The following is a 24,906-nucleotide window of genomic DNA, read 5'->3' as shown; positions in this document are numbered from 1 at the left end:
TCCCGGGGTACCGCCCCCTTCCTCCAGGAGCCTCTTACCATTGGATTGCCTCGGGCCCTGCCTACCCTATTCCGGTAACTACTTCCGGCGCCTTCTGAGAACTTTCCGGAAGTATTACCTACCTTTATTAAATTCTCCTCCTACCTCCGTTCGCCACAGTCATATTCAATAATATGACACATAGAAAAAGCGACAGCTAGGTTAGCCAATAAAGTATCAAATCCCTTTCTCAGTTTTTACCTGCCGTAGAGGCCAATCAGATATCTAATTCCGGGTCCAGAGGTGGTGCATCCGACACTGGGCCCAATGGAAGCCTCAATGGTGGGAGAGGCGGGACCAGACCTACGGACGCCGAAGAGCGGTCGGCGCCCCAAGGGCCGGAAAGATGGCCGTCCTAGCACCTTTAATTGCTCTAGTGTATTCAGTGCCGCGACTTTCACGATGGCTGGCCCGACCTTACTACCTTCTGTCAGCCCTGCTCTCTGCTGCCTTTGTACTCGTGAGGAAGCTGCCTCCTGTCTGCCACAGTCTCCCTACGCAACGCGAAGACGGTAACCCGTGTGACTTTGACTGGGTGAGCGACCCCCGCCTTAGGACCCCGCGACCTTGACTGTCCCTGCCCCTGCCCCTATGATTGCATCTGGGAGCCCCGAGGTTTACCTTTTTGAGAACATCTGAGGTTCCGAGCCTCTAGCGGACTTAACAGACTATTAGGAGTGTAGGGCGTGGATCGTCATCGAGCCTAAACCTCTTGTTTAGGATGGGAAAACATCCGGTTAGCCTGCACAACAGCCTAAGCCTTCTCCCTTTTGAGTCCAAGCTCCTTTTTGTCTCACAGTTCATAGTCGACAACAGACCTACCCAAACTAGGCAAATACACTGCTTTCCAGAGCTGCTCATTATGTAAAGCCTTTTGAGGAACCAGTGAGTTAAACAAGGCAAGTAGTATACTTGTTTTATTGATGAAGAAATTGATCTAGGCGTGGTTAGGCGACTTGTCCAAGGTCACACAACTAGTGAGTGACTAGGGCTTGAAACCACTCTTCGGCCATGGTATCAGCACGCTCTGTCAGCCATTGCTTAATTCAGTTAACAATTACTGAGTGAGGACTGTTAATGCTACGCACTGTACTGCATCCTGGGGATGTAAAAATGAATAAAATTGTTAGGGCTATTGAAATGGAATTGTAGAAAATACATTGCAGAGAAATCTATCTCAAGCCTCTTGCAGTATTCCCTGAGCTGGAGTGGAGAGACCACTCAGAAAAATAAGTTGAAGCTCTCTGACCTCTGCTGTGTAGCCGCATCTGTGTTCTGGGAAAGGAGGATCACCTGAGTTTTTGTCCTTTTTTGAGCCCCAAAATGAGTCTTGACCTTTAACAGAGCCCACTTCCTTACTTTTATTCTCCATCCCTTGTTTACTTTTTCATACTTCCTCTGTCCTTTCCCAGTGTTACTAATTAGCTCAAATGTAGCCATGCTACTTCAAAAGATTCTATTTTTATCTATACCACTTTAACCAAAATGAGACTCAAACATGTAAGTGGTTAGTAATAAAGATTTTAATAAAAGGAGGGACCTTTTATACAATAAATTTCTCTGTATTCTCTTGTCTTAATAATGTGCAAAATACTGTAAGGTTTTATATTTTCATATTACTCTGTTATGTTTTTTGTTTTTAAACTATGTAGGGTTTATGGCCAGTGTTTGTTTTCCTGGAAAATCTGTGTTTTGCTGATTTACCTTGGTGATTTGGAAATTAGAATATAAGGTAAATAATGTTAGCAATAACAGGTAAACTTCAAAATTTCAGTGGCTTAACAGAATAAAAGTTTATTTCTATTTTGTTAAATAAAAAGAAAGAATCAAGTATTTTGCTTTTCCTCTACATACTGTCAGAGTAACCAAATAATTGATATAGAAAAATTTGAGCTAATGCAGAAGGAGTGATAGCATTTAAAAGTCATGTAGCATTCTCGAATGCAATAATACATGTAGACAATGATCATGTAAAGCCATCAGATGAAAGGTTGCTATGTCCTCGGAAGTGATTCAGTAGGGAGTACCTAGTACCTCCTATGATGTATTTTTGGCAAAAGATTTGGATTTCATTGTATTCACATCTCTAGATTTCGTTACCATTTTACAAGAAATATGGGAAATAGAGGATCATCATCGTCAGAACGCATACCATGAGTATTGCCAGCAGCCAAATCCAAGAAAGTCAGACAGTTGACAGTGCAAATGACTCAAGGTCTTCGACAGATAAATAGCCTGGGATAGAAAGGAAGAACATGTATCCTTTAGAGATTAAAGAAGACCAAAGAAACACATTGGCCAAATGCAATTTGTGGTTCTTGCTTGCTTGTTCCTGATTTGAACAAACAACTGTACAAAGTTGTACAAAATCTAATACTTTGTTCTTTGAATTTGAATAAGGGCCAGGTATTAGATAACAATAAGTAATTATTGTTAATTTTGTTAGGTATGATAATGGTATTTTGCTTTGTTTTAAAAAAGAAGTCCTTGGGACTTACCTGGTGGCTCAGTGGTTAAGAATCCACGAGCCAGTGCAGGGGACACGGGTTCAAGCCCTGGTCCGGGAAGATCCCACATGCCGTGGAGCAGCTAAGCCCGTGCACCACAACTACTGAGCCCACACGCCACAACTGCTGAAGCCTGCATGCCACAACTACTGAAGCCCGCGTGCCTAGAGCCTGTGCTCCACAACAAGGGAAGCCACTGCAATGAGAAGCCCACGCACCGCAACAAAGAGTGGCCCCCCACTTGCTGCAACTAAAGAAAGCGCGTGCGCAGCAATGAAGACCCAATGCAGGCAAAAATAAATAAATGAATAAAAATTTTTTTAAAAAGTTCTTATCTGTAAGCAATACTTACTGAAGTATTTACAGGTGAAATGATGTAGTTGGAATTTGCTTTAAGTTCCTCCAGCAAAAGAAATGGGTAGCATAGATGAAATAGAACCATATTGGCAAGATATTACTATTGAAGCTGAGTAATAGGGGTTTATTAAGGTATCGTAGGGGTCAGAAAAGAGTTTTCCCTTTACCCTTCTGAGGTCTTGCCTGAGACCCCCTAATAAAAGACAGATTAAAGACAAATACAAACAGAAGTTTATTAACATGTATAACTTGTATACAGGGGAGATACCCAGGGAAAAATCAGTAACTCAAAGAGGTGGCTTCCAGCTTATATGGCATCTTCAACAAAGAACAATAAGTTTGTGGAGAAATGACAGGATGAAGGAAAGAGTTTTAGGCTTGCAAGAGCAGAAAACTGTGGAAAGGTAAACTAATGGTAGGTAAAGGTTAGTTTGTTATGTAGATTCCTCTGGTGCTGTTTCCAGGTTGATAGGGTCTAAAGTTATCTCCCCTGATTAGTTTTGTCCTTGGTAGAGGTTGGAGGGACACCTTTGAGAATTTACGTCCTACCTTTCGACAGGTAGAGGGCAGGGAGCTTTGCTTTATTCTACTTCTTCTGAATTGCCTTTAGACTCAAAATAATCCTTATGTCAAAGTGGCATATTTTGCTACCCTCAGTATCCTCTCTGCTTTTGTGTATTGTTTGAAAATTTCCTTAATAAAAAGCTTGAAAACAATGAATAAACAAGTGAACAACCAAAGGGGCTCAGGTTTATATAGTTATTCTGGAACCCTGTCTCATGCTGTCTTCAGCTGATGGCTTTAAGATCATCCCAGCATCATCAAGCCAGCAGGTGAAGAAAGAAAGCTGGACTGCAAGGGCATACATACCCTTTCTTATTTTATTTATTTTTTTTTGGTACACGGGCCTCTCACTGTTGTGGCCTCTCCCGTCGCGGAGCACAGGCTCCGGAAGTGCAGGCTCAGCGGGCCGTGGCTCACGGGCCCAGCCGCTCCGCAGCATGTGGGATCTTCCCGGATCGGGGCACGAACCCGTGTCCCCGGCATCGGCAGGTGGACTCTCAACCACTGGGCCACCAGGGAAGCCCTACATACCCTTTCTTAACCACCTGGACACAGAAGAGGCACATCACTTCCATTCACATTCCATTTAGGAGTACTAGTCACACAGTTCTCCCTAGATCGAAGGAGGGAGTCTACCTGCAGTATGCCCAGGAGAAAAAGGAAATAAGGTTTGGAGTATACATGGCCAGTCTTTACCACAGACCCATTCTCTCTCTTTAGAGTATGTTCCTTTTAGTCCTAGCTCTGGTCTCCTGATTGGCCATACTTCCCTTTTTAAATTCATCTTTCCATAATTATAACTGCCAATTCTAATCCAGCTTCATTCTTGAAAACTCTTCCTAATTTCTACTCGGATGTAATATTTAGTAAGGTCTGTCACATTCCCTACCCTCCACTTTACATGTTCATTTCTAAATCCAGTCAGTTGCTTTTTGTTGGAGATTGGGGCTAAAAACCTAAGTCCCTGACTGCTAGCTGTAAATCGCAGTTAATTGGTTCTGTCTGAAGTAAAGATTTGGATCCCTGTATTATAAACAGAAAGGTATGGAAAGCCTCAGACCCTCCCCGTATACTTTCTCTCACAAAGTCCTTGTTATTCTTCATTGCAGTCTTTACTCTTTGAAATTATGTCATGTTTATCGTCTGTCTCACTCATTCACATGGAGCTTACATTCTAGAAAGAGAAAGAACAGTAAGCCAAGGGTACTGAAAACGATCTTTGAGAGCTTTGAAAGGCCTCCTTCAGCTCTCAAATTATATTAAAGGTGCATGGATTATCACTATGAATATTAGGTGGAGAGGAGTGATTTAACTTAAATAAAAACAAATGGAAGAACCATATGTTGTATTAATGGAATATTACTGAGAAAGTTTACCTGGAAAAGTGTTATTTTACCAGGGTCACACTGAGTTGATTGTAATAGCTACAGTTTTATACCATGTACTTTATATTAACTCTTTCATACTCATCTTATTTAATCCTCACAGCACCACTTTGAAATATTCAATCAAAGAAACCAAAGCTCAGAGGTTAAGTGCTTTGCTGAAGGGCACCAGCCAGTTTGTGGCAGGGATAGAACTGGAATCTAGATCTTCTGATTGGTGTTTTCCCCACTACACCTTAGCTGACTCCGGTTATTTCGCTATGGTTACCATTCCCAGTGTGGATCTCTGTTGGTTTTTATTACATATTTGGCTCCCTTGCTCACCCAAATCATTTCTGTTCATGGCATTCCTGTCACTCTGATTTCTGTTCCAGAGAGAAGTAGAGATCCTGATGTTCCTCAGTGCCATTGTAATGATGAAGAACCGCAGATCCAGTAAGTGTAGCCTGCTTCTCTGTCTCTCAAGATTAGGACTAGTGACCTCTGAGGTGCTTTCATCCATGTTATGAGAGGGGCGTTATTTGGTGAACTTGTCCATCATTCCGTGCCAAGGCTGAATTTTATCTTGGACTTTTTTTTTTTTTTTGCGGTACACGGGCCTCTCACCATTGTGGCCTCTCCCATTGCGGAGCACAGGCTCCGGATGCGTAGGCTCAGCGACCATGGCTCACGGGCCCAGCCGCTCCGCGGCATGTGGGATCTTCCCGGACCGGGGCACGAACCCATGTCCGCTGCATCGGCAGGTGGACTCAACCACTGCGCCACCAGGGAAGCCTGATCTTGGACTTTTATCCTCTTCCCCCTCTCCCATTTCAAAATACTCCAGGAACAGGGGCAAATAATAGGTCATAGGAGCGTGCAGCCCAGCCTGACCTGTGACATCTCTGTGTTTCAGTCACTGTGGAGCAACATATCGGCAACATCTTCATGTTTAGTAAAGTGGCCAATGCGATTCTTTTCTTCCGCCTGGATATTCGCGTGGGCCTGCTTTATCTCACGCTCTGCATAGGTAAGGAGACCGCAAGACTTGGTTGTGGGAACCAAATTCCATCCCCAAACCAGATTCTCCATAACCTTCTGCCATATCTTATACCTAATTAACTATGTGTGAGCCTTAGATGATAAGAATCTACAGAGATTTTAAGAGGAAGGGAATGTGTCTGTGTATGTCCACAAAATGCACTCTTTGGTGCTTGAAATCTTTGAGTTGCTTTGAAAGTAAATCCGCTGCCCAAGGCCTTATATGTTTCCTGTGACGACTTTTTTCTGTGTTTAGTGTTCCTGATGACATGCAAACCCCCATTGTATATGGGCCCTGAGTACATCAAGTACTTCAATGATAAAACCATTGATGTGAGTACTCTTTCTCCCTGTTTCTTGGGTCCCTTGTGGGTGATTTTGTAGTTGTGCTCTCTACTCACTAGGAGGAACAGCGGTGCTTCAGAATGGAAGTCAAGGGCACTCGTTCACTGTGGGATCTAGAGGAGAGGTATAGGGAAGCCAGGATGAGGAATTAGGTGCTAAAGTCTGAAACTTTCCAGGAGCCTGTGTAATCCGGTTCACTGTTTGTTCTCTGTGTGTGACAGGAAGAGCTGGAGCAGGACAAGAGGGTCACTTGGATCGTGGAGTTCTTTGCCAATTGGTCTAATGACTGCCAGTCATTTGCTCCTATCTACGCTGATCTGTCCCTCAAGTGAGTAGGACAAAGGGAGGGATGACAGAAATTATACCTTCCCTTCCATTGTTTTTGGCCTTGATTTTTGCATATTGCAACCAAAGGCACTCCCACTCCCATCCCCAAATATCTGTACTTCTACTTCATTGATTCATTCTCTCTTCTTTCACCATGTTAAATAATCTACTTCTCAGGTACAACTGTACAGGGCTAAGTTTTGGGAAGGTGGACGTTGGACGCTACACTGATGTTAGTACACGGTATGTAAGGGCTTGGGCGGGGGATCATTCAGAGTGATATACACAGATGCATTTACAGAGCACCTTCTGGGCCCTGTAGGTACCAAGTGAGCATGTCACCCCTCACCAAGCAGCTCCCTACCCTGATCCTATTCCAAGGTGGAAAGGAGGTCATGCGGCGGCCACAGATTGACAAAAAAGGACGAGCTGTCTCTTGGACTTTCTCTGAGGTATATGAAAGAGTGGGCAAGTTTTGGAGGAGGGTGTGGAAAAGTAGGTAAGTTTTAGAGCCTAACCTGGGTTTAATTCCTAGTTCTGCTACTTGCCCATAAGCTTTGAGAGTGTGGACTAGTTATTAGACCTCATTCATGAATTCACTTAGCAGATTTATACTGTTTCTACCATGTGCCAGACATGGTAGTACTGGGCAACAATTATTTGTTAAGATTTAGTCTCAATGGCTCTTGTACCTATAGTCTTTTTCCTTGGCAGTACATTGGAGATGGTAGCACTTGGCTCACAGGTTTTGTTTTGCAGGTTACATTAAATAATGTAACCATAATTCTTGGCATAGTGACCGGCACATAATACGTATATATCAGTTGACTTTTCCAGGTACCCAAAAAAGGACAGCTGGGTTAGAGTAGATTCCTGTCCTTTGCTTCCTCCTTTCCTAGACTGTGTCTAAATACAATTGACCCTTGAACAAATGGGTTAGAACTGTGTGGGTCCGCTTATGTGGACATTTTTCAATAGTAACTACAGGGCTTCCCTGGTGGCTCAGTGGTTAAGAATCCGCCTGCCAATGCAGGGGACACGGGTTCGAGCCCTGGTCCGGGAAGATCCCACATGCCGCAGAGCAACTAAGCCCATGCGCCACAACTACTGAGCCTGCGCTCTAGAGCCCGCGAGCCACAACTACTGAGCCCACGTGCTGCAACTACTGAAGCCTGCGCACCTAGAGCCCATGCTCTGCAACAAGAGAAGCCACTGCAACGAAGAGTAGCCTCCGTTCACCACAACCAGAGAAAGCCCGTGCGCAGCAACAAAGACCCAATGCAGCCAAAATAAATAAATAAATTTATTAAAAAAAAAAAAAGTAACTACAGCACTACACGATCCATGAGGTTGGTTGAAGCCGCCACACGTGTGGAACCACGGATTCAGAGGAACTGTGGCTACGGAAGGCTGACTATAAGTTATAGGTGGATTTTTGACTGTAAGAAGGGTTGGCGCCCCTAACCCCACACCTTTGTTTAAGGGTCAACTGTACTTACTTCCCAGACATAACACCCCCTTCCAACCTGAACCCTGATGTGTGCACCTCTTTTGCGCAGGAGAATGTGATCCGAGAATTCAACTTGAATGAGCTATATCAACGGGCCAAGAAGCTGTCAAAGGCTGGAGATAATATCCCCGAGGAGCACCCTGTGGCCCCAGTGCCCACTGCAGTGCCAGATGAGGAGAGCAAGAAGGACAAATAGGATCCCTGCCTCCAGTACTTCATCTCCTGTCAATCCCAGGCACCTCTGAGGCCCTGCCCTTTCTGTAGCCACAAGCGTTGCCTGACGCCTTGGCCTTTTTTTTTTTTTCTTTCCCTGTTTGGCTCTGCCCAGGAGGGGCAGGATATTGCTTCTGATTTTTAAGAGGCATCCAGGGAAATGACAGGTATCCTCCAGGAAGGCCTCTACTGCTGTGGTCTGCTATTTGACTGGAAGGAGGGAAAGATCTTATATGGTGGAGGGGGAAATGCTTTCCTTCCAAGCTTGGGCCAGTGTGTCAACTGCTGTGTGCTGCCCACACGTCTCCATCACATGCTGGTTTCATTATTCCTCATAGTGGATATACACAGCCTGCTTAGATTAGATTAAACCCTAACATAACAGGCCAAGATGCAGAGTTAGTGCTAAGATTTTTCCCTCAAGACTCTTGCTTCTTTAAGCCCTTTTGGCTTGGTCTGTGGCCTATATTTAAAAAGTATAAGCCTGTCACTGGTCCCAAGGAGAAACCTTTAACCACAGAGTTTTCTCATTGAAGATAGTATTGAATTATCTCCCTATTTTATGGAGATTGGGAGGAGGGGGAATAGAAGTTTGAGACTTCCTTTGTGTGGTGGGCCCTGGAGGAGAAAGCCCCTGGGCAGGGTCTCACTCACCCTCCTACGTCCTCCCCACACCCAGTTGATGGTTTTCCATAATAAAGAGGCTGGGATTTACTTTTGATTGCGCCTTTGTGTGTTATTCACGTATTAGAAAAGCCGGCAACTGCAGAGGAGTTGTCCATCTTAATTTCAAAGGGCATCCTGATCAGTTTCACCAAATGCTGTACATCGGTCCCCGGGATTGCGAAGAGCTGGCGAAGGTTTAGATTCCTTAACCCTAGAGTTAAGTTGTCTTGGTTTGGGATTGGTCCGCGGGTCCCCGGAAGGAGGTTTTGGGTAGGGATCGTGATGCACACCATTTAGCTGGTCGCGCGGTTACAGAAAAGCCTGTGTGAAGCCAGGCTCGTTGTCAGAGCTGCCCGCCACCCCCCCCAAGCACTGGTGGTTCGGTCTGGAGCCTACCTCCCCCGTCTCTACGTGCGGAGTGGCTCTGCCCGAAGGCTCCGCCCCCAGGCCACGTGGGCGCCCACCGCCACGCTTTCTGCAGTTTAAGAGGTTTTGTTTGGAGAGCAGAGTGGGTTGCGGTTTGGATCTTGGAGCTTGGCTGGCCTCTCCTCGGTGGCCGCGTCTCCACCCTATTCCCGCCCCAGGTCGGCTCGGTTCCCAGCCGGGCTCCAGGCGCCATGGCTTCCCGCGGGAGGAAGCGGAAGGCCGAGGCGGCGCTGGCCGCAGCGGCCGAGAAGCGGGAGAAGCCGGCTAGCAGCCAGAAGGAAGTGGAGGAGGCGAGCGTCGTTATCGAGCATTGGTGAGGGGGTCTGGGGAGTAATGGGGGGCGGGCAAGGGCGCCGCAGACCAAGGGTCCCAGTCTCTGACCTCCCCCCATCTCTCCTTAGCATGAGCTGACGCGTCTACGGGCGCAACGCCGCGGCCCTGAGCCAGGCGCTGCGCCTGGAGGCCCCGGAGCTTCCAGTGAAGGTGAACCCTACCAAGCCCCGGAGGGGCAGCTTCGAGGTGACACTGCTGCGACCCGACGGCAGCAGTGAGTGAGGGCCCGGGGCGGGGCGTTGGGGGGCATGGATCCGAGGCGAGGAAGCGCTGGTCTCAAACCGCCGCCACCTGATGATTTCGGGGACTTGCTGGTGGATTGCAAAGTAATTTCGCTTCACGTGGACTTTTCCCAGGTGCGGAGCTCTGGACTGGGATTAAGAAGGGGCCCCCACGTAAACTCAAGTTCCCTGAACCTCAAGAGGTGGTGAAGGAGCTGAAGAAGTACCTTTCGTAGGGAGGTTTGGGCAGAAGTCCTCACGCTGAGGTTTGAAATGGGAAATGGGGGAGAGTGGACTGATCTCGGTGTGGCTATTGGCGGAGCAGCACTTACTGTTAAACCCCTTATTTCACGCAGGACCTACATTTTCATAACTCTTTTCTGCTCTCAGGATTTCCTCTAGTGGGAATACCTCTTCCCCTTACTGGTGGGAAAAACTGAAGTCCGCAAAAAATGATTTCTATCCAGTGTGCCCTTTGCTAACTCCATGTTTCATTCCATTGTCTTTGAGCTAAGTCGTGGAATACCGATGGTAATGTAAATGATTACAAAAATGCAAATTGTGTCCTTAGAGGATGCAGTTAATTGTTGCCCTTGGGGTGTAGACCAGTTTTATATGTTTAAAAAAACTCATTTTCCTGTAAATCCCACTTATTTATTGGGGATTCCCGTATTTATTGGTAAGGGTTATGATTCTCCCCTTTCCTGATCAAATCTTTGTGTAACTTCAGGTATGCCTACTCCTGTCCTCTTGTCTTTTTTGTTACTGGTGTGTTGTTTCTGTTACCACCCACGTAATAAGCCTGCATTGTAGTCCTCTCACTCCTGGTCACAGGATTTGACCTTGTCTTTATCCCTAGTGCTTCACAGAGTGCTTTGGCATGTTGTCAGGCACTTGATACGCTGAGGGAGATGTCGGGGGAGGATGCAGTCCTTGAGCTCTCCTGGGTTTGTGGGTTCAAGGGAGGAGGGCTGGCCATATGATTGCCTGGAGCCCTTCTCTAACTTTTTTCCCACTCTCATTTTCACAGCCTCTGTCCCTGGTGATGTTGGAGCATTTATGACGGGACATGGCCAAACTTCAGTCATGTGCCTGAAGCTGTGGTTTCTTCTCCAGAAACGGCGGTTCAGTTGTGAGGCAATCCTCTAGTAAGGCACTGAAAAGTTCTTGGATTGGTTTAATAAAAATTAAAGTATTTGAGTTTGATATAATCTATGAGTAATGAAGTAATAAAACTTAATCTTATGGTAAGGGATGCCCTAAGCCAGCCTTATGGGATTGGTCCCCCTTGTGTTTTTCATAACCTAAGGTCACCAATTAACCTGGAACTCCTGTGGTCCCTGTTAGAGCATGTGAAATACTTGTAAAAACTATGGGGAAAAACTAAATAATTTCTTTTTAAAAAAGCAGCTGTATCTTTTTCAACTCACTTCTCCGAAGAGATGATGGAAGTACATCTTCCTGGCCCCTGTGGAGGTTCTGGCTAGACTAACCATACTGGCAGTGACTAAGCCACGCACGTTAGGTACTAGACAATATCCTGTCACTCCCACCCACTTAGTGTTCCATCCCAGCATTGCTTCACACCTCCTTCTGGAACATTTTCTCTCCCACAGAACCCCCACCACAGAGGGCTGGTCTTTCTCAGCTCTTCCTGAGTTGCCTTTTGACCTGGGAGACCTGGCTTTGGCTGTTGGCTGTTACCTATGACCCACTTAGAGTTGTGACACACAGTTTATTGTTTCACTTGTCACTAACTGCAAAATAGATTATAAAGAGGTAAGATGGTTCAAGTTCATAATTTTCTACTCATGGAACGATTTTTGTCTGCCTCCAAAAGCCTGGGGAGGGAAGGAGAGCTGGGGGTATATCTGCCTCTTGTGCTAAGAGGACAGGGCATGTGCCAGCCCGCCCGTGTACCTTCTGTTAGCCAACATTTCCCACCCTCCCAGTCCCTCTAACCTGCCCTCCCCACTCCATTACGTTAGTATGTCCACCTCTGTTTCTGACTCTGAGGAAGGGTCGGGCCATACGGAGGGAATACTCATGGGCACAATTCCCTCTGACATCGAGTCCACCACATCAATCTCTTCCTCTTCAGGGCTAGCAGGAAGTGGATCCAACAACTCAGAGTTGCTAAATCCCTCCTTGCTTGCCTCTGGAGCAGGGTATAATACTTCATCCGGAGTTAGGGACACTTCCAGCCCAGTCTCCACCCAGTTTGAACAGGGAGGTAAGAGGTCCCCATAGGACCTTTGGGGAGGGTCAAGGGAGTTGATGTGGAAAAGTTTGTCTCTCTGACCATCCAGTGGCTGGGAGCTGGGAATTTCCAGGTCTGGAGTCCAAGAGCCTCCCATTGAAAGCACCTCCCCTTCTCTCACCTCAGAGGCCATGACAAGGGGGCTAAAAGGCTCAGTTGGCCCTTTGTTCTCACCAGCAGGTTCCTTTTCCAATCCTGTGATTTCCCTGGGCCAGAGCTCCACGTCTGGCAAACACCATTCTTCCCCTTCAATCCAGTTCTTTCCTGTTTCTGTCAGGTGATAACTAGGGGTCCTGCAGCCCTCAGCCCGGGGACTCTCCAGAGACCCTATGGGTGGCTCGATGTCTGAGCCACAGAGCATGAAGTCCAGGATTTCCTCCAGCTCACTGGTGGCGGCAGCACTGGTGATTCGGTACTCCTCAGCCTCGCACGGCTGCCCGAGCAGGGCTGTGTCAAATGTATAGGGCTCTCTGCGGTCAATATCCAGTCCCGGTTCCTGCCCTGTCAGCTCTGGACTGGACCCAAACCCGGACTTCACCACTGGGTTGTCCGGGGAGTGGCTAGCAGAGAGCAGGATGTCTTGTAGCCTAGAGTGCATGGGGGAGTCCTCACACAGCTCTATTCTAGCAGATGTCACTTCCTGCTCGTTACCTGAGGACGGCCGAGTCCCTGGAGGCTCTTCTGAGTCTTCAGGTTCTGGGATCTGAGGGCTATCTGGAGAGTTTTTGAGGGGAGGCTCTTGAACTACCTCCCAGCAGGTCCCGTTGACGATCTTGCGAAGCTTCACTCTGCCGACCTGCCCCTCTGCGGGGTCTGAGTTAGGTGCCCTGACCTCAGGGCTCTGCTTCCTGTTCCCACCCGACTTTCCAAGACCAGACTGGCTTGGGGTGCTCTGTAGAGGACTAGTTCGCCCTGTTTTCTGCTTGTCCTCTGGTGCTTCTTTCTTTATACTCTTCTGCCGCCAGAGACGCCGGCCAGGGGCTGGGGGTACTGAGCTGGGTCCACTTAAAAGGCCGGCAGGCTTGGACGTACAGACATCAGGAGACAGCTTTGAGCGGCTCAGCCTGATCTTCCTGGGCAACAGTCGCTCGTCCACAGAGGGGTACAAGCTGGGTGAGGAAAGTGCTGTAGGACCAAGGGCAGGGTAACTTTTGTTCTCTTTAGGTCCCTGACTGTGGCTTGATGGTGAAGAGCCTTTTTCTTGTGGAGTTGGGCAGGCTCTGGCCTTCCTCTTGAGCAGAAGCGTGCCCGACAGGTTCTCTGTGTTCTGTCGGTTGTTCTCCTGGGGCCCCTCCTCCTTCCCCGAGGACTTCAATCTCACTGCCCCAAGAGGACAGGGAGTATGGGTAACAGGCAGTGGAGTTCGCGGGCGGCAGATGGATGCCACCACCCTGGCAGAGATGGGAGCAGCACTTGGAGGTTGTAGGCACTCCCTGTTCAGTCTTCGACCCTGAGGGGCCTTCACCAACTTCCCACCCTCTAGATGGAGGGATTCTAGCTCAGATACACGGAGCTGCCGGGCAGCAGAAAGCACATCCTGGGCTTCTTCTCGAGATACTTCCATCTCTGAGGTATACAGGAAGTCCACCAGCTTCCTAAGTGTCCTGATCTTCAGGCCCCCCAGCTCGAGCACCACCTTCCGACCCTGAGCTGGCCTCTCCCGCTCCAGGCGCTCTGTGAAGAAGGGGCTGCAGGCCGAAAGGATGCAGCAATGGGCTGGGACTGCCTCACCTGGAGGGAAACCCAAACACTTTTTATCTGTCTCATGCCGACTGGCATGTTCACGGGTTAAGCACAGACATTACTACCTAAATGTGCTGCCTCTTCTCTCAGTTTCCCTCCACATTAGCTGAAGGATAAATTTAGTTCTTCTACCTGCCTGGAACATTCTGCCATTACCTAGTTAACTCAGTTTTTACCTATTTTAGGCTTTCAGAAAGCCTTCCCCCGCCCTACCCCGTCTGGGTTAGGTGCTCTGCAGCTATCACAGCATTCAGCTATCTGCGCTGTAAGTGTCCATCTCCTTCACTAAACTGTAAGCTCTGTGAGGACAGAGACCGTGTCTGTCTTGCTCACTGAAGTATATAGCCAGTGCTTGACACAAAATAGGGGATCAAATACTTGCTGAGTAAATGTTTTTGACTCACACAAGAGTTTAAAACTTTCTGTAGAAGCTGCTTGTGGTCTAACAGATCATGAGCTCTGGATATGGACGATCAGGGCTCAGTTCTTTCCTGAGCTCTCTTCGCTGCCTGGTATCCACTGTCCTGAACAACCTTCTCATTTTATGGGCATTTCATGGGCAATTTCCATCTCTCCAATGGCTTCAGTTACCAAAGGCTTGCTGATGACTCCCAGATTCTACATCTGCCCAGGTATCTTTTCTGAGATATTAAGCATGCCGTAAGCCTGCATGACTACATGGAGGTCCCACAAGTACCTCCAATGCAACCTTTCTAGAAAGTGAACTCATCATTCCCCACACTCCAAAACTTCCCAATTTTTGCTTCAAAATAAGATAGCACATTCATCCAATTGCCCAGGCCTGAAAACCAGAAGTCATATTTGATTCTTTTCTCTTACCCACTGCATCTAGTCAAATATTAAGTTTTTTAAAAAAGCTAATACTTCTTGAGTCCTTATTATGTGCCAGGCGTCTAAGGATTTTATCAGCATTAATTCAATCTTCACTGCAACCTTGTGGGGTAGCTGTCATTACAGATGAGTAAACTGTGGCATAGTGAAGTAACATGCCCACAATTACAGTTAAGGAGCAGGGACAAGATTTGAACCCAGGGCTACAGTCTATGCTCTTAACTGCAGCAAGTATTGTAAATTCTCTTGAATAGCTCATAAACTATATATTTCTTTCTATTCTCAGTGCCTTAGTTCAGGCCACCATTCCCTCTCTCCTGGATTCCAAAATAGCCGCCTATCTGGGCTCAATAACAATCTAATAATTCTTCTCATTGCAGCCCCAGTGCTGTTTCTAAAGCAGTTAGGACCTTCTTGAAACCTTTAAATACATTTCTCAGTGTGCTGAGGATAAGACCAACTTCCTTGGTATAACACTTCAGACCTGCTGATCTCTCTAGCCACACCTCTGATCAATACACTCATAGTCTGTGCTCTAGCCATAATGAACCACTCGCAAATCCCTGGTCACATGTGTACATCTCTGTACATGCTGTTTTCTCTGCCTGGGAAAATCTTACCCATTTCCTCCTACTTCTATGTGTCCTTCACAACTCACCTATGGGGTTATTTATTTATTTATTTTTAACAGTTGATTTTTTTTTTTTAATTTATTTTTTGGCTGCATTGGGTCTTCGTTGCTGCGCGTGGGCTTTTCTCTAGTTGTGGTGAGCCGGGGCTACTCTTCGTTGCGGTGCGCGGGCTTCTCATTGCGGTGGCTTCCCTTGTGAAGCATGGGCTCTAGGTGTACGGGCTTCAGTAGTTGTGGCACGCAGGCTCAGCAGTTGTGGCTTGCGGGCTCTAGAGCACAGGCTCAGTAGTTGTGGCGCACGGGCTTAGTTGCTCCGTGGCATGTGGGATCTTCCCGGACCAGGGCTCGAACCCGTGTCCCCTATATTGGCAGGCAGATTCTTAACCACTGCGCCACCGGGGAAGTCCCCTATGGGGTTATTTCCTCCAAGAAATTGTCCCTAACACCCATCCCCCAACCTACTCAAGTCTGTGAAGGATGCTCCTCTTTTGTGCTCCTGTATCAGCTTATACTCACCCCAGTGTTATTATACTGCCCAGTTATCTGGAGGCACTGGTTATTTGAACGTCTCCGCTTTACATGGTTTCCTTACGAGGATGGACTTATCTTCATATATACTATATGCCATGCTAGTAAAGTACATTAGCAGTAAAGTATATATACGAGGATGGACTTATCTTCATATATACTATATGCCATGCTAGTAAAGTACATTAGCAGTAAAGTACATCAACCGGGCAGTTGATACTTTTTATGTTTATTTTGAATTAACGAATGCATCCCAACTCTGCACTTCCTAAGAGAACCAATAGACAAGTCACTTAACTCTCTAGGCCTCAATTCACTCATCTGTACCGCTGGAACCATGTAACATTCCACATCTCACAAGGCTGTTGTAAGAATCAAATGAGACACTAAACTGTGCTATATGTGCTCTGCAAACTAGAGTGTTACACAGTGTTGGCTGTCATAATCCTTTTTGATAAATGAAGCAAGTGAACTGGAAAGAGGTGAAGTTACTTGCTCATTTGTTACTGTTAGTAACAAAACTAGGACTTAAACTCGGACTTCTAGTCTTAGGCCTTTTACACTATACCAGGCTCTACCCCAAGCTGATTTAACATTTCAAGTGTAAAGGGAAGGGGTGGAAATAAGCTATATGTTTTTAGGTTTAACAACAAAACAATAAAAGCCATCAATTTGAAGACAAGAAAAAAGGAAAATATGTAATAGTATCATTTAAGTAAGTATCTAATACTTACATTGTGCTTAGTACATTAAAAGTACTGTTCTAAGTGCTTTACGTATGTTAACTCAACGTTCACAACCATCCCACTACGGTGTATCCATGTTTTACCGAATTTCTGTGCTTACAGAACTTTATAATTAGTTTCATTTTTTAAGAGAAGGGGCATAATCTCACTTTCACTCATTGAAAAATGTACCTGTCCTAGAAACAGCTCTTTACCAAATAGCTTACAGCACTCAAAGGCAATAATTACACACTTTCCTGGTTTTGTCCTTCACTGCTTGGCCCTGAAGTCATTTTATCTTAGTCTATGGTGAGTTTTCAATTGAGTCCCTACTAGTCTCTTACCTTCTGCCTGCAGAAGGACATCACAGAACACACCACTCTGTTGCTGGTGATGAAGCTGCAGAAAAGCTAGCCGGAGGAACCGGGGATTCCTGTATAGGATTTTGGGACTGGCAGGAGAGGACATGTTGGTCTCTTAAAAAACCTAGGTTTTCATGGATCAGATTCCTGTGGGTGAAATAATACCTTTCAGAAGCACAATTATACCTAATTTTTTTTTTTTTGTCTTTGAAATGACAGGGAAATTTTGAAAGTGGGAGACAAAAGCATGAGTTGAGGAACCATAAGCCCAGGAATTGTGCCAAGGGTATCTTAAGAAAGAACATCGTAGTGGTTACAGGTGGGAGCTCAGAAACAGCCTAGATTTGAATCACAGCTCTGTTATTTATTAGCTTAGCTGTATAATTTCAGGCAAATGACCTAATTTCTCTGAGTCTTACTTTTCTCATCTAGGAAATGGGAATTATAACAGTCTTGTACTTACCTCGTAAGGCTGTTTTAGAGATTTAATGAGTCAATTTTACCAAATTGCTTAGTACTGTGAGTGTCTGGCGTGAAACTAGCACTCCAAAAATGGAGTTGTTGTTATCCTTAAACCTTCCTCATTCACATTGCCAGAAACTCAACTCCTATGGTGCTCACTACTCATATTCTTCCTGAGCACCACATTTCTGAGTTTCATGGGTATATAGTTCCCCAATTTAACATATTTTAACAAAACACTGTGGAGTATTAAATGACCTCTAGGAAGTCGTACACACCTTCTTTTCTCTGAGCTCACTCTACCACACTAACCAGCAGAGGGTGCACAGTAAAGAAAAGAAGCTGCTGGACTTGGTGGGAAGGTCTCTCACAGCAGTAAGAATATTGCCACCGTGGGTTCAGATGTTCTTGACCGAAGTGAGCCTGATTCCACCTGGAAATGGGCAAAGAATCTGGCCTTTAGGTTTGTCAATCTGGTCAGTTCTCTGGCTAACAATAAAGGAAGGATAATTAAGCGTTCTACCCCTCCCAACACAAGCTGGGTATTCTGACTTCAGGCTCACTACGTCTCCAGCTTTTTGCACTGAGATCCCCACACTCACTGCACAGCTGGTGCTCCTTCCCTGGCACGCAGTTTTCTGTCAGGTGGCACAGAAGCTCCAAACAGTTCACGTCAAACTATCAGGAAAGAAAAGAGTGGAAAGGTAAATTAAGAAACTGTAGGCTCAGTTCCATCCCAGCCAGATAGATGGGGATATGGAGGATGGCAGCTGTTGCAAGGGCCCAGAGGTAGGCCCTGGGGAAGCTTCCCAATCCACCAGCACTGGGCCTTGTCTCCAGACCCAACCTGAAGAGCTCTGCGGCAGGAGATGCTCCTGCTGTCCTCTCCGTGCTTGGGTCCTCGGTCCGGCCTGCCTTGCTTCCTCCCAAGGTCCAGGCTCGCGCGGGACGGGGCTGGGGGTGGGGGTGGGGTTTAGCAAAGCTGCACAACGTCCTGAGGGTTCTCCCCATCCAGAACCAAGGGAATCGGGGTTGGCGGGGGAAAGCAGGGCTTCAGGGAAGGCCCTGCAAAGCTGGGCGCCTCGGCCCAACTCCTTTGAAGAGAGAGCTCTCGGCGCAAAGGTTTCTGGGAATGGAGCGTGGGGATCCCGGAGGCCCTAATTCAAGGCTCACCCAACACCGTCACCTCCGGCCGCACGGGCTTTGCAGCCACTCCCCGGTGCCCTCGTCCTGCCGCAGGCTCGGGGATCCTTATGCACTGGGAAGTGGTGACAGCGAAAGCCTGAGGCCACGCGGCCGGTGCCACACACCTCGCGCCACCTTTCCGCTCACCGCACGTCGCGGCCCCGACGTCCTTCCTCCTCCCCCAGCTCGCGGGCCTACGTCTGCCCGAATACGTTATCCCTATTGGCCGAGGCTCCTCAAAGAGCCAATCACAGGACGAGCGCTTTGGGCGGGAGGCTAAGTCTCGAGGGACTTGGAGGCTGCGGGAAGGCGATAGGGCTGCAAGAGGAAGGGGGAAGGGCCCGCTCGGAAGGAATTCTTCTGGAAGCCAGCCTCGTCCTCTGTACCCGATGAAAACACACGGAAAAGAGGCTCAGGACTCCCAACAGGGCAGGCTCCAAGGTGGTAGAAGGGCATCTGCGGCTTCCCTTTGAGGAGGCTGCGAATGGCCTCGGCCTCACTAAGAGTGCCCCAGGCGTAATGGAGGAGAAGACCTCTGGATGGCTCCAGCTGCACCTTGTCCCCCATGTCTCTCACTAGATGGCTCCTAAGGCCAGGAATGTTCTGGAACAAGGTCTTCGGGCTAGTTTCTGAATTCAAATATTTCACAGATTCCACTCCAGCCCCTCATCTCGGAGACCTGGTGACCCAGGGGGTGGCAGACCTTTCCGTCTGGAGGGGGTCACTGGTGTTGATTTCCTTCGCACACTTCCCGACTGGAAACAGCTGTTCTTAGGGATGATATCAAAAATTAGAAGATCTCGAGATTAAACATTTAGAGAGAATGCCAAGGCACGTTAGAAATCTGGACAGCTGCTCTCTCCCCCGTGCGCGTTAGGACCCGGGTCCCGGCTTCGGGTAGCTGCCTGGTATGTCCAGCGCTGGACAGAGCCGGCTGAATCCAACGCCACTGGGGACAAGGTGTGGTGAATTCGCCCGGAGCAGCCCCCGCGGAGGCCAACTGGAGGCAGGAAGGACGATGTCTGAGAGAAGGGGAACCTGCCCACGGACAAAACGTAGAGGGGTGAGTAGTACAGGGCGCTCAAATGTATCTTTACTGATATTTTACACCTTTTCAAAAAGCATTTGAGGTGGTTGATTGAAATATGCGGGGTGGGGGTGGATTTCCAAGTCAGGTAATATTTTCCCTAGTTTGAGGCTCCTGCTCTTAAAACGAAGAAAGAAACAAGGAACAGAAGACATTTTTGGTTGCCGTCATATTTTGAAGAGGTAACAGTTCGTGAAAGGACATAAAACTTAGCAGAAGGACAGGTTTTAGGTGTTGTCAGCACCCACACACACACAAAGCGAGCAAGCAAGGAAAAACAGGCAGAACAGTACTTGTTCACGCATCTGTTACTGTGGAATCAAGACTAGATTACGCAGGTGCAATACCACTATAGGTGATTCTTTGGGGTTGTAAAGAAAATATAAGTATTATATCTCCTCATGAATATATTATCAGGATTAGATTAATTTTCAAGAGGTACGAGGACACACTTCTTGGTTTTATGTTTTTTTTTTAATCCAATTTTAGTTACATCTTGTGTTAGTAGATTTTCTAAAGGGAATGATAAATGGCCATCCTACGCAGGGCTTCAAAAATGACAAACTTTGTATGGTAATGTGTTGTCATCAGAGGGTAGAAAAGAGTAAAAATGTTTTGTTTTCCTTTGTATGGATAGCCAGTGTTTTTTTGGAGTTGGATTTTTTTAAATTTCTGGGCTTCCCTGGTGGCGCAGCGGTTGAGAGTCCGCCTGCCGATGCAGGGGACACGGGTTCGTGACCCGGTCCTGGAGGATCCCACATGCCGCGGAGCGGCTGGGCCCGTGAGCCATGGCCGCTGAGCCTGCGCGTCCGGAGCCTGTGCTCTGCAACGGGAGAGGCCACAACGGTAAGAGGTCAGCATACCGCAAAAAAAAAAAAAAAAAAAAAAAATTCTTCTCCTTGGCATTTATAGTTTTAGTCTGTTTTAGAAGTAGAGCCATCACAGCACAATGCTCTACCCTACATAATATTTTAACACTTTTTTTTTTTTTTTGCGGTACACGGGCCTCTCACTGCATCGGCAGGCGGACTCCCAACAGCTGCGCCACCAGGGAAGCCCCCAACACTTCTTTTTTAAGTATAATTTTATTTCACGGCTCTTCTCTAATCTTTCACCATTTTATGGTATCTTTTCTTTGTGTGTATGTGGTGATGGTTGTTGGTGGAGCAGTTAAACTTTGAGAGCTGTAAGAGTGAGCACTGACTGTAGTCTTCCATGCATAAAAAACAAAACCAAAAAGCAAAAAAGGAAAGAAAAAAAAGCCCCAAACAAAATCAACCCTGTATCTCTGAACACATCCTCAATCCATTGACTTATCTCCATTTTTACTGCTACCGCTGTAGTCAACTCCATATCACTGCAACTTGACCTTCAAACTAATTTCCTTGCTTTCACTCCTGACCCTACTTTTTAATATTATTGTTATTTTTAAAAATTTTAATTTATTTTTGGCTGTGTCGGGTCTTCGTTGCTGCGCACGGGCTTCTCATTGTGGTGGCTCCTCTTGTTGCGGAGCACTGGCTCTCGGTGCGTGGGCTTCAGTAGTTGTGGCTCACGGGCTCAGGAGTTGTGGCTCACGGGCTCTAGAGAGCAGGCTCAGTAGTTGTGGTGCATGGGCTTAGTTGCTCTGCGGCATGTGGGATCTTCCTGGACCAGGGCTTGAACCCGTGTCCCCTGCACTGGCAGGCAGATTCTTAACCACTGTACCACCAGCGAAGTCCTCTTGCCCTTCCTTTAATCCATTTGTCACATAAGCAGCCAGATCTTTTCAAAATGTGGACTGGATTATGTCATTCTGCTGTTTAAAATCCCCTCAGGCTTTCTTCTACCTAAGAATAAAATCAAAACTCCTTTCTCTAACCTATAGAACCCTTCATATTCTGATTCCCACCTATCCCTCCCTCCTCATTTCCAACATGCTCTGCTGGATCCAGTATGTTTCAGCCCCACATTTTAGGGCTTTGGCATTAGTAGTTGCCATTGCTTATATTTTCTCATGGTTGGCTGCTTCTTACCATTCATATTTCAACTTAAATGTCACCTGTCCAGAGGGACTGTCCCTGACATCCAGTCTAGAACAAGCCCCAAGTCATTCTCATCAGTCTGTTTTGATCTCTGCATAATGTTCCATCTGACATCTTATCTGTTAATCTTCTGCAACCTCCCCCCACACCACCCCAACTAGAATGTAAACTTGAGAGCAGGAAACTTGTCTATTTCATTATCCTTGACGTCTGGAAGAGTGGGATGGTGCTCAGAATAACCCAGAAGGAACTAGTCTTTTTTCTGTTCACTGAGTATAAACAGTTTTTCTCTCAGTGAGTATTAATCCTTGTGATTCTTTATTTGGAGATGGCTGTTTGAGATAAATTTAAAATTTAACAACTTTTTCACCACTGAGTTAACTTTTTTGACTTGTATATAATTTTATTTTGAATGTTATCTACAAATTCATTAATGTTAAATGGCTTGTCCAGGATTATATAACTAGTAAGCTAACAGACTTCATTCATTTATTCATCTGTTGCTAAATATGAGATACAAGGCTGAGCTCTGGGGATACACCATAAACTAGAAAGACATTTTTTATGCCTTCATGGAGCTTATCTTCCGGTGAGGGAGACAGGAACACACACACACACACACACACATACATACACACGAAAAAAGGAAGGCAAAATACTTGCAAGTTACTGGTGGTGTGAAGGAAACAAGCCTAATCCACCTCTAGAAAATCATAGCATATTCTAGATAATGGCTCTGATCTAGGAACCAGTGAATCAACAAACATATGTGTTGATTGTTTTCCTTTGACAATCATCTTTGGCTTTTTTTTTTTTCATCTTTGGCTTTTAAACTTGCTATGTAGGACTAGGAATAGATGGAAAGTAGAGGTAGAAGATGTGATAAGGTAACTGGAAAAGATTCTTAGACAATGAGAGTTAAAGGCTGTTTGTTTCTCTGTCAAATGTATTCATTTCCTATTCTATTACAGTTTGTTTAAACCCCATCAGACAAGTGCTGTGATGTCTGTAACGTCTTCCAGCACTTGGCCACATTAGACCAAATATGAGGGTATATGAGACAAAAGACCAAATATGAGGGGGTGGATAACGATCAGATAAACCTGATTAGAAGGGCACTTTCATCCTGAGGAGGAGCGGAATTTCAGTTTAGAAAGATAAGGAAAGGTCAGATTATGGTTAATAAGTGTTACTTTAATGTATTGGATGAATAGATATGGCATCTTGAAAACAGACGAGGAACCTGGCCTTCATCCCGACCACAGTGTAAGGTAATGGAAAGAGCATGGGCCTTGGAGTCAGACTGATGAGGGGCTCACTCCTTAGCCAGATGAGCTCAGGTTAGTTTCTTAACCTTGCTGAGCCTTGATTTTCTCGTCTCTAAACAGTGGTAATACTATCTCCATGGTGGTGTTTGAGAAGTTAGGGACAGTGAGTGCAAAGTGCCCTCACGTGATAGATGCTTCATTTATTCATTGCTATTATTGGGCAGTGGTGAATCACTGAAAGTTTTTTTGGTAGGATAGATATTGGTAATAATAACTCATTCTTATTGAGTTTGTACTGTATGCCATGCATTATTTTAAGAACCTTATGTGTATTTTAATTCTCACAACAGTCCTGTGAAAGAGATATAGCTATTATCTCCATTTTATAGTTAAGAAACTGAGTCACAGAGAGATTATCTAACTTTTACAAGGTCACAAAGTATGTAGTACATTGACTTGATTAAGTATACTTACAGAAGAGAAGGTTTGAAGCCAGTCAGTCTGACTGCAGAACCTATGCTCTTAACTATTTTAGATTATGAAACTGTTATGAAGATTCATTTGGTAGCAGTTTACAGGACAGATTTTTCAGTAAGAAAGAAAAATTTCAGTTTATCAGTATGATTTTCACATAGCTAATCCCCGAATGACCATAAAATACTAGTCTTTGTCAAGCATGTAAAAAAAAAATTTTTTCAATCTCTGTCCTTCATGGCCTAATAGTCTAAGAACATATTAAAGATAACTCTTAATTCAGAAAAAGAATACTTGCTATAATCCTTTATTTAGGTCAAGCATAAACAGAATGTATGAACTAGACAGTCTTAAGCTCAAAGTTAACAAATAAATTGAATTTTCTAGGTATGAGATTTTCTTTTCCTTACACATGCTCTCGTCTCCTCCAAATATATTGTTTATTGGATATCATTTACTCTCCCCCTCAAACCCACATTATTTTGATTTGGGGACAAATGGGAAGACAGTGATTTTCCTCAACAGCCTAGTGGATTCAGCTTCCTTCTGGTTGAAAGTATAGACACTGAAAATTGTTAACAAGTCCAAGCATTAGGTTTTCTAATTAACTCTAATGCATTTAAACCAAAACAATAAAATTGAGAGTTTACCTCAGATATCCCCTACCGTCCCAATCAACACATTGTAGTCCTGTTTCTAGCATTTCACGCTCCTTCCCTTCCTGTCTTCCTTTGGGGAAATGCTTTGGGGTAGAAAGCAACAAACCAAATAGCAGCAGGCAAATAAAATCAGCTCTTTTTTGCTTCCCCACCCGGAAAGGAAGGAGGGAGCAAGAACCCTACCATCAAAGAGAGCCGAGGTTCTTAGGCATGCCATTCTGAAAACCCCTTATTCCTTCAGCCCCCTTCCCCCGACCCCTCCCAGCTCTGCATAATTCCTCAGAGATCATATAGGTCTCCACTTTAAATATAAATATATATATAAAACTTCCCCCTGTCTTTTTCTCCTCCTCTTGCTCTCCCCCCCTTTTTTTTTTAATTTCCTATAATAAAGTTTCCTATTGGATAAAATCAGCTCCCTGATTTATGCCCGGCTCCTATTGGAAGTTCTCAGGGGCTGACATCACTTAGGAAAGCGAGGGGGTAGGGCTGCCAGATCAGTTTGTCACCACCCAGGCTCCCTAGCCTCTGGCTGGGTGCAACTTCCATTTTAGGTGTTGGATCTGAGAGAAAAAAAAAGAGGGAGAGAGAGAAAGAAGAGCAGGAAAGATCCTGAAAGGAGGAAGAGGTGGCGAAAAATCAACAACCTTGCTGGATTTGTCTTTCTCAGAACATTGACGAAGCCTTGGTTTTCTTTCTTAAAGGACTGGTTTTTAGAAGTCCACGTTTGAGG

General features: G+C 45.9%; 4 protein-coding genes across 17 annotated transcripts in view; 3 read left to right on the top strand and 1 right to left on the bottom strand.

Annotated features, from left to right (window-relative positions):
- Nucleotides 1–18: 18 nt before the first annotated feature.
- TMX2 (thioredoxin related transmembrane protein 2) lies at nucleotides 19–8,971 on the top strand (the record flags this gene model as incomplete). 3 transcript variants are annotated; one of them, XM_079928695.1, is made up of 9 exons in its annotated part: nucleotides 517–574; nucleotides 1,692–1,771; nucleotides 5,227–5,287; nucleotides 5,748–5,861; nucleotides 6,129–6,205; nucleotides 6,439–6,545; nucleotides 6,722–6,787; nucleotides 6,867–6,996; nucleotides 8,104–8,971. In XM_079928695.1, exons 3-9 carry the CDS (start codon nucleotides 5,245–5,247, stop codon nucleotides 8,248–8,250), a joined length of 684 nt encoding a protein of 227 aa, XP_079784821.1. In that variant the 5' UTR covers nucleotides 517–574; nucleotides 1,692–1,771; nucleotides 5,227–5,244. The 3 variants fall into 3 exon arrangements, with proteins under 3 accessions (XP_079784822.1, XP_079784820.1, XP_079784821.1); XM_079928694.1 differs by lacking the exon at nucleotides 1,692–1,771 and having other exon boundaries at nucleotides 40–574; XM_079928696.1 differs by lacking the exons at nucleotides 1,692–1,771; nucleotides 8,104–8,971 and having other exon boundaries at nucleotides 19–574; nucleotides 6,722–6,776; nucleotides 6,867–6,959.
- A 448-nt stretch (nucleotides 8,972–9,419) lies between these two features.
- SELENOH (selenoprotein H) lies at nucleotides 9,420–11,124 on the top strand. The gene is made up of 4 exons (XM_079930433.1): nucleotides 9,420–9,672; nucleotides 9,761–9,906; nucleotides 10,049–10,179; nucleotides 10,944–11,124. Exons 1-3 carry the CDS (start codon nucleotides 9,551–9,553, stop codon nucleotides 10,147–10,149), a joined length of 369 nt encoding a protein of 122 aa, XP_079786559.1. The 5' UTR covers nucleotides 9,420–9,550; the 3' UTR covers nucleotides 10,150–10,179; nucleotides 10,944–11,124.
- A 132-nt stretch (nucleotides 11,125–11,256) lies between these two features.
- On the bottom strand, nucleotides 11,257–18,852 carry BTBD18 (BTB domain containing 18). 4 transcript variants are annotated; one of them, XM_079930430.1, is made up of 4 exons: nucleotides 18,650–18,852; nucleotides 18,079–18,154; nucleotides 16,997–17,909; nucleotides 11,257–13,904 (listed from the first exon to the last, which is right to left on the bottom strand). In XM_079930430.1, the coding sequence occupies exons 3-4, from the start codon at nucleotides 17,118–17,120 to the stop codon at nucleotides 11,893–11,895; spliced, it is 2,136 nt and encodes a 711-aa protein (XP_079786556.1). In that variant the 5' UTR covers nucleotides 17,121–17,909; nucleotides 18,079–18,154; nucleotides 18,650–18,852; the 3' UTR covers nucleotides 11,257–11,892. The 4 variants fall into 4 exon arrangements, with proteins under 4 accessions (XP_079786556.1, XP_079786558.1, XP_079786557.1 ...); XM_079930432.1 differs by having other exon boundaries at nucleotides 16,997–17,161; XM_079930431.1 differs by lacking the exon at nucleotides 18,650–18,852 and having other exon boundaries at nucleotides 16,997–17,161; nucleotides 17,755–18,187.
- Nucleotides 18,853–19,015: 163 nt separating this feature from the next.
- CTNND1 (catenin delta 1) overlaps nucleotides 19,016–24,906 on the top strand; it is a 52,827-nt gene continuing 46,936 nt past the window's right edge. For 8 of the 9 annotated variants that reach the window (XM_079928687.1, XM_079928686.1, XM_079928683.1 and 5 more), the window contains exon 1: nucleotides 24,693–24,905. The gene's annotated coding sequence lies outside the window, so the exon portion shown is untranslated. Of the gene's footprint in view, nucleotides 19,725–24,692; nucleotide 24,906 lie in introns of those variants that run through there. The other variant, XM_079928681.1, reaches the window with a different exon arrangement.

The sequence above is a fragment of the Stenella coeruleoalba genome, assembly GCF_951394435.1.
Source record: "Stenella coeruleoalba genome assembly, chromosome: 8".
Classification (NCBI taxonomy): domain Eukaryota; kingdom Metazoa; phylum Chordata; class Mammalia; order Artiodactyla; family Delphinidae; genus Stenella; species Stenella coeruleoalba.
This window is presented reverse-complemented; position numbering and strand designations above follow the sequence as displayed.

Excerpts from the sequence above, each read along its gene's own strand:
- BTBD18 (XM_079930430.1), bottom strand. The coding sequence starts at position 17,120 with ATGTCCTCTCCTGCCAGTCCCAAAATCCTATACAGGAATCCCCGGTTC. Across the intron at positions 13,905-16,996 it reads TGTCCTTCTGCAGGCAGAAG|GTGAGGCAGTCCCAGCCCAT; the intron begins GTAAGAGACTAG and ends GTTTCCCTCCAG.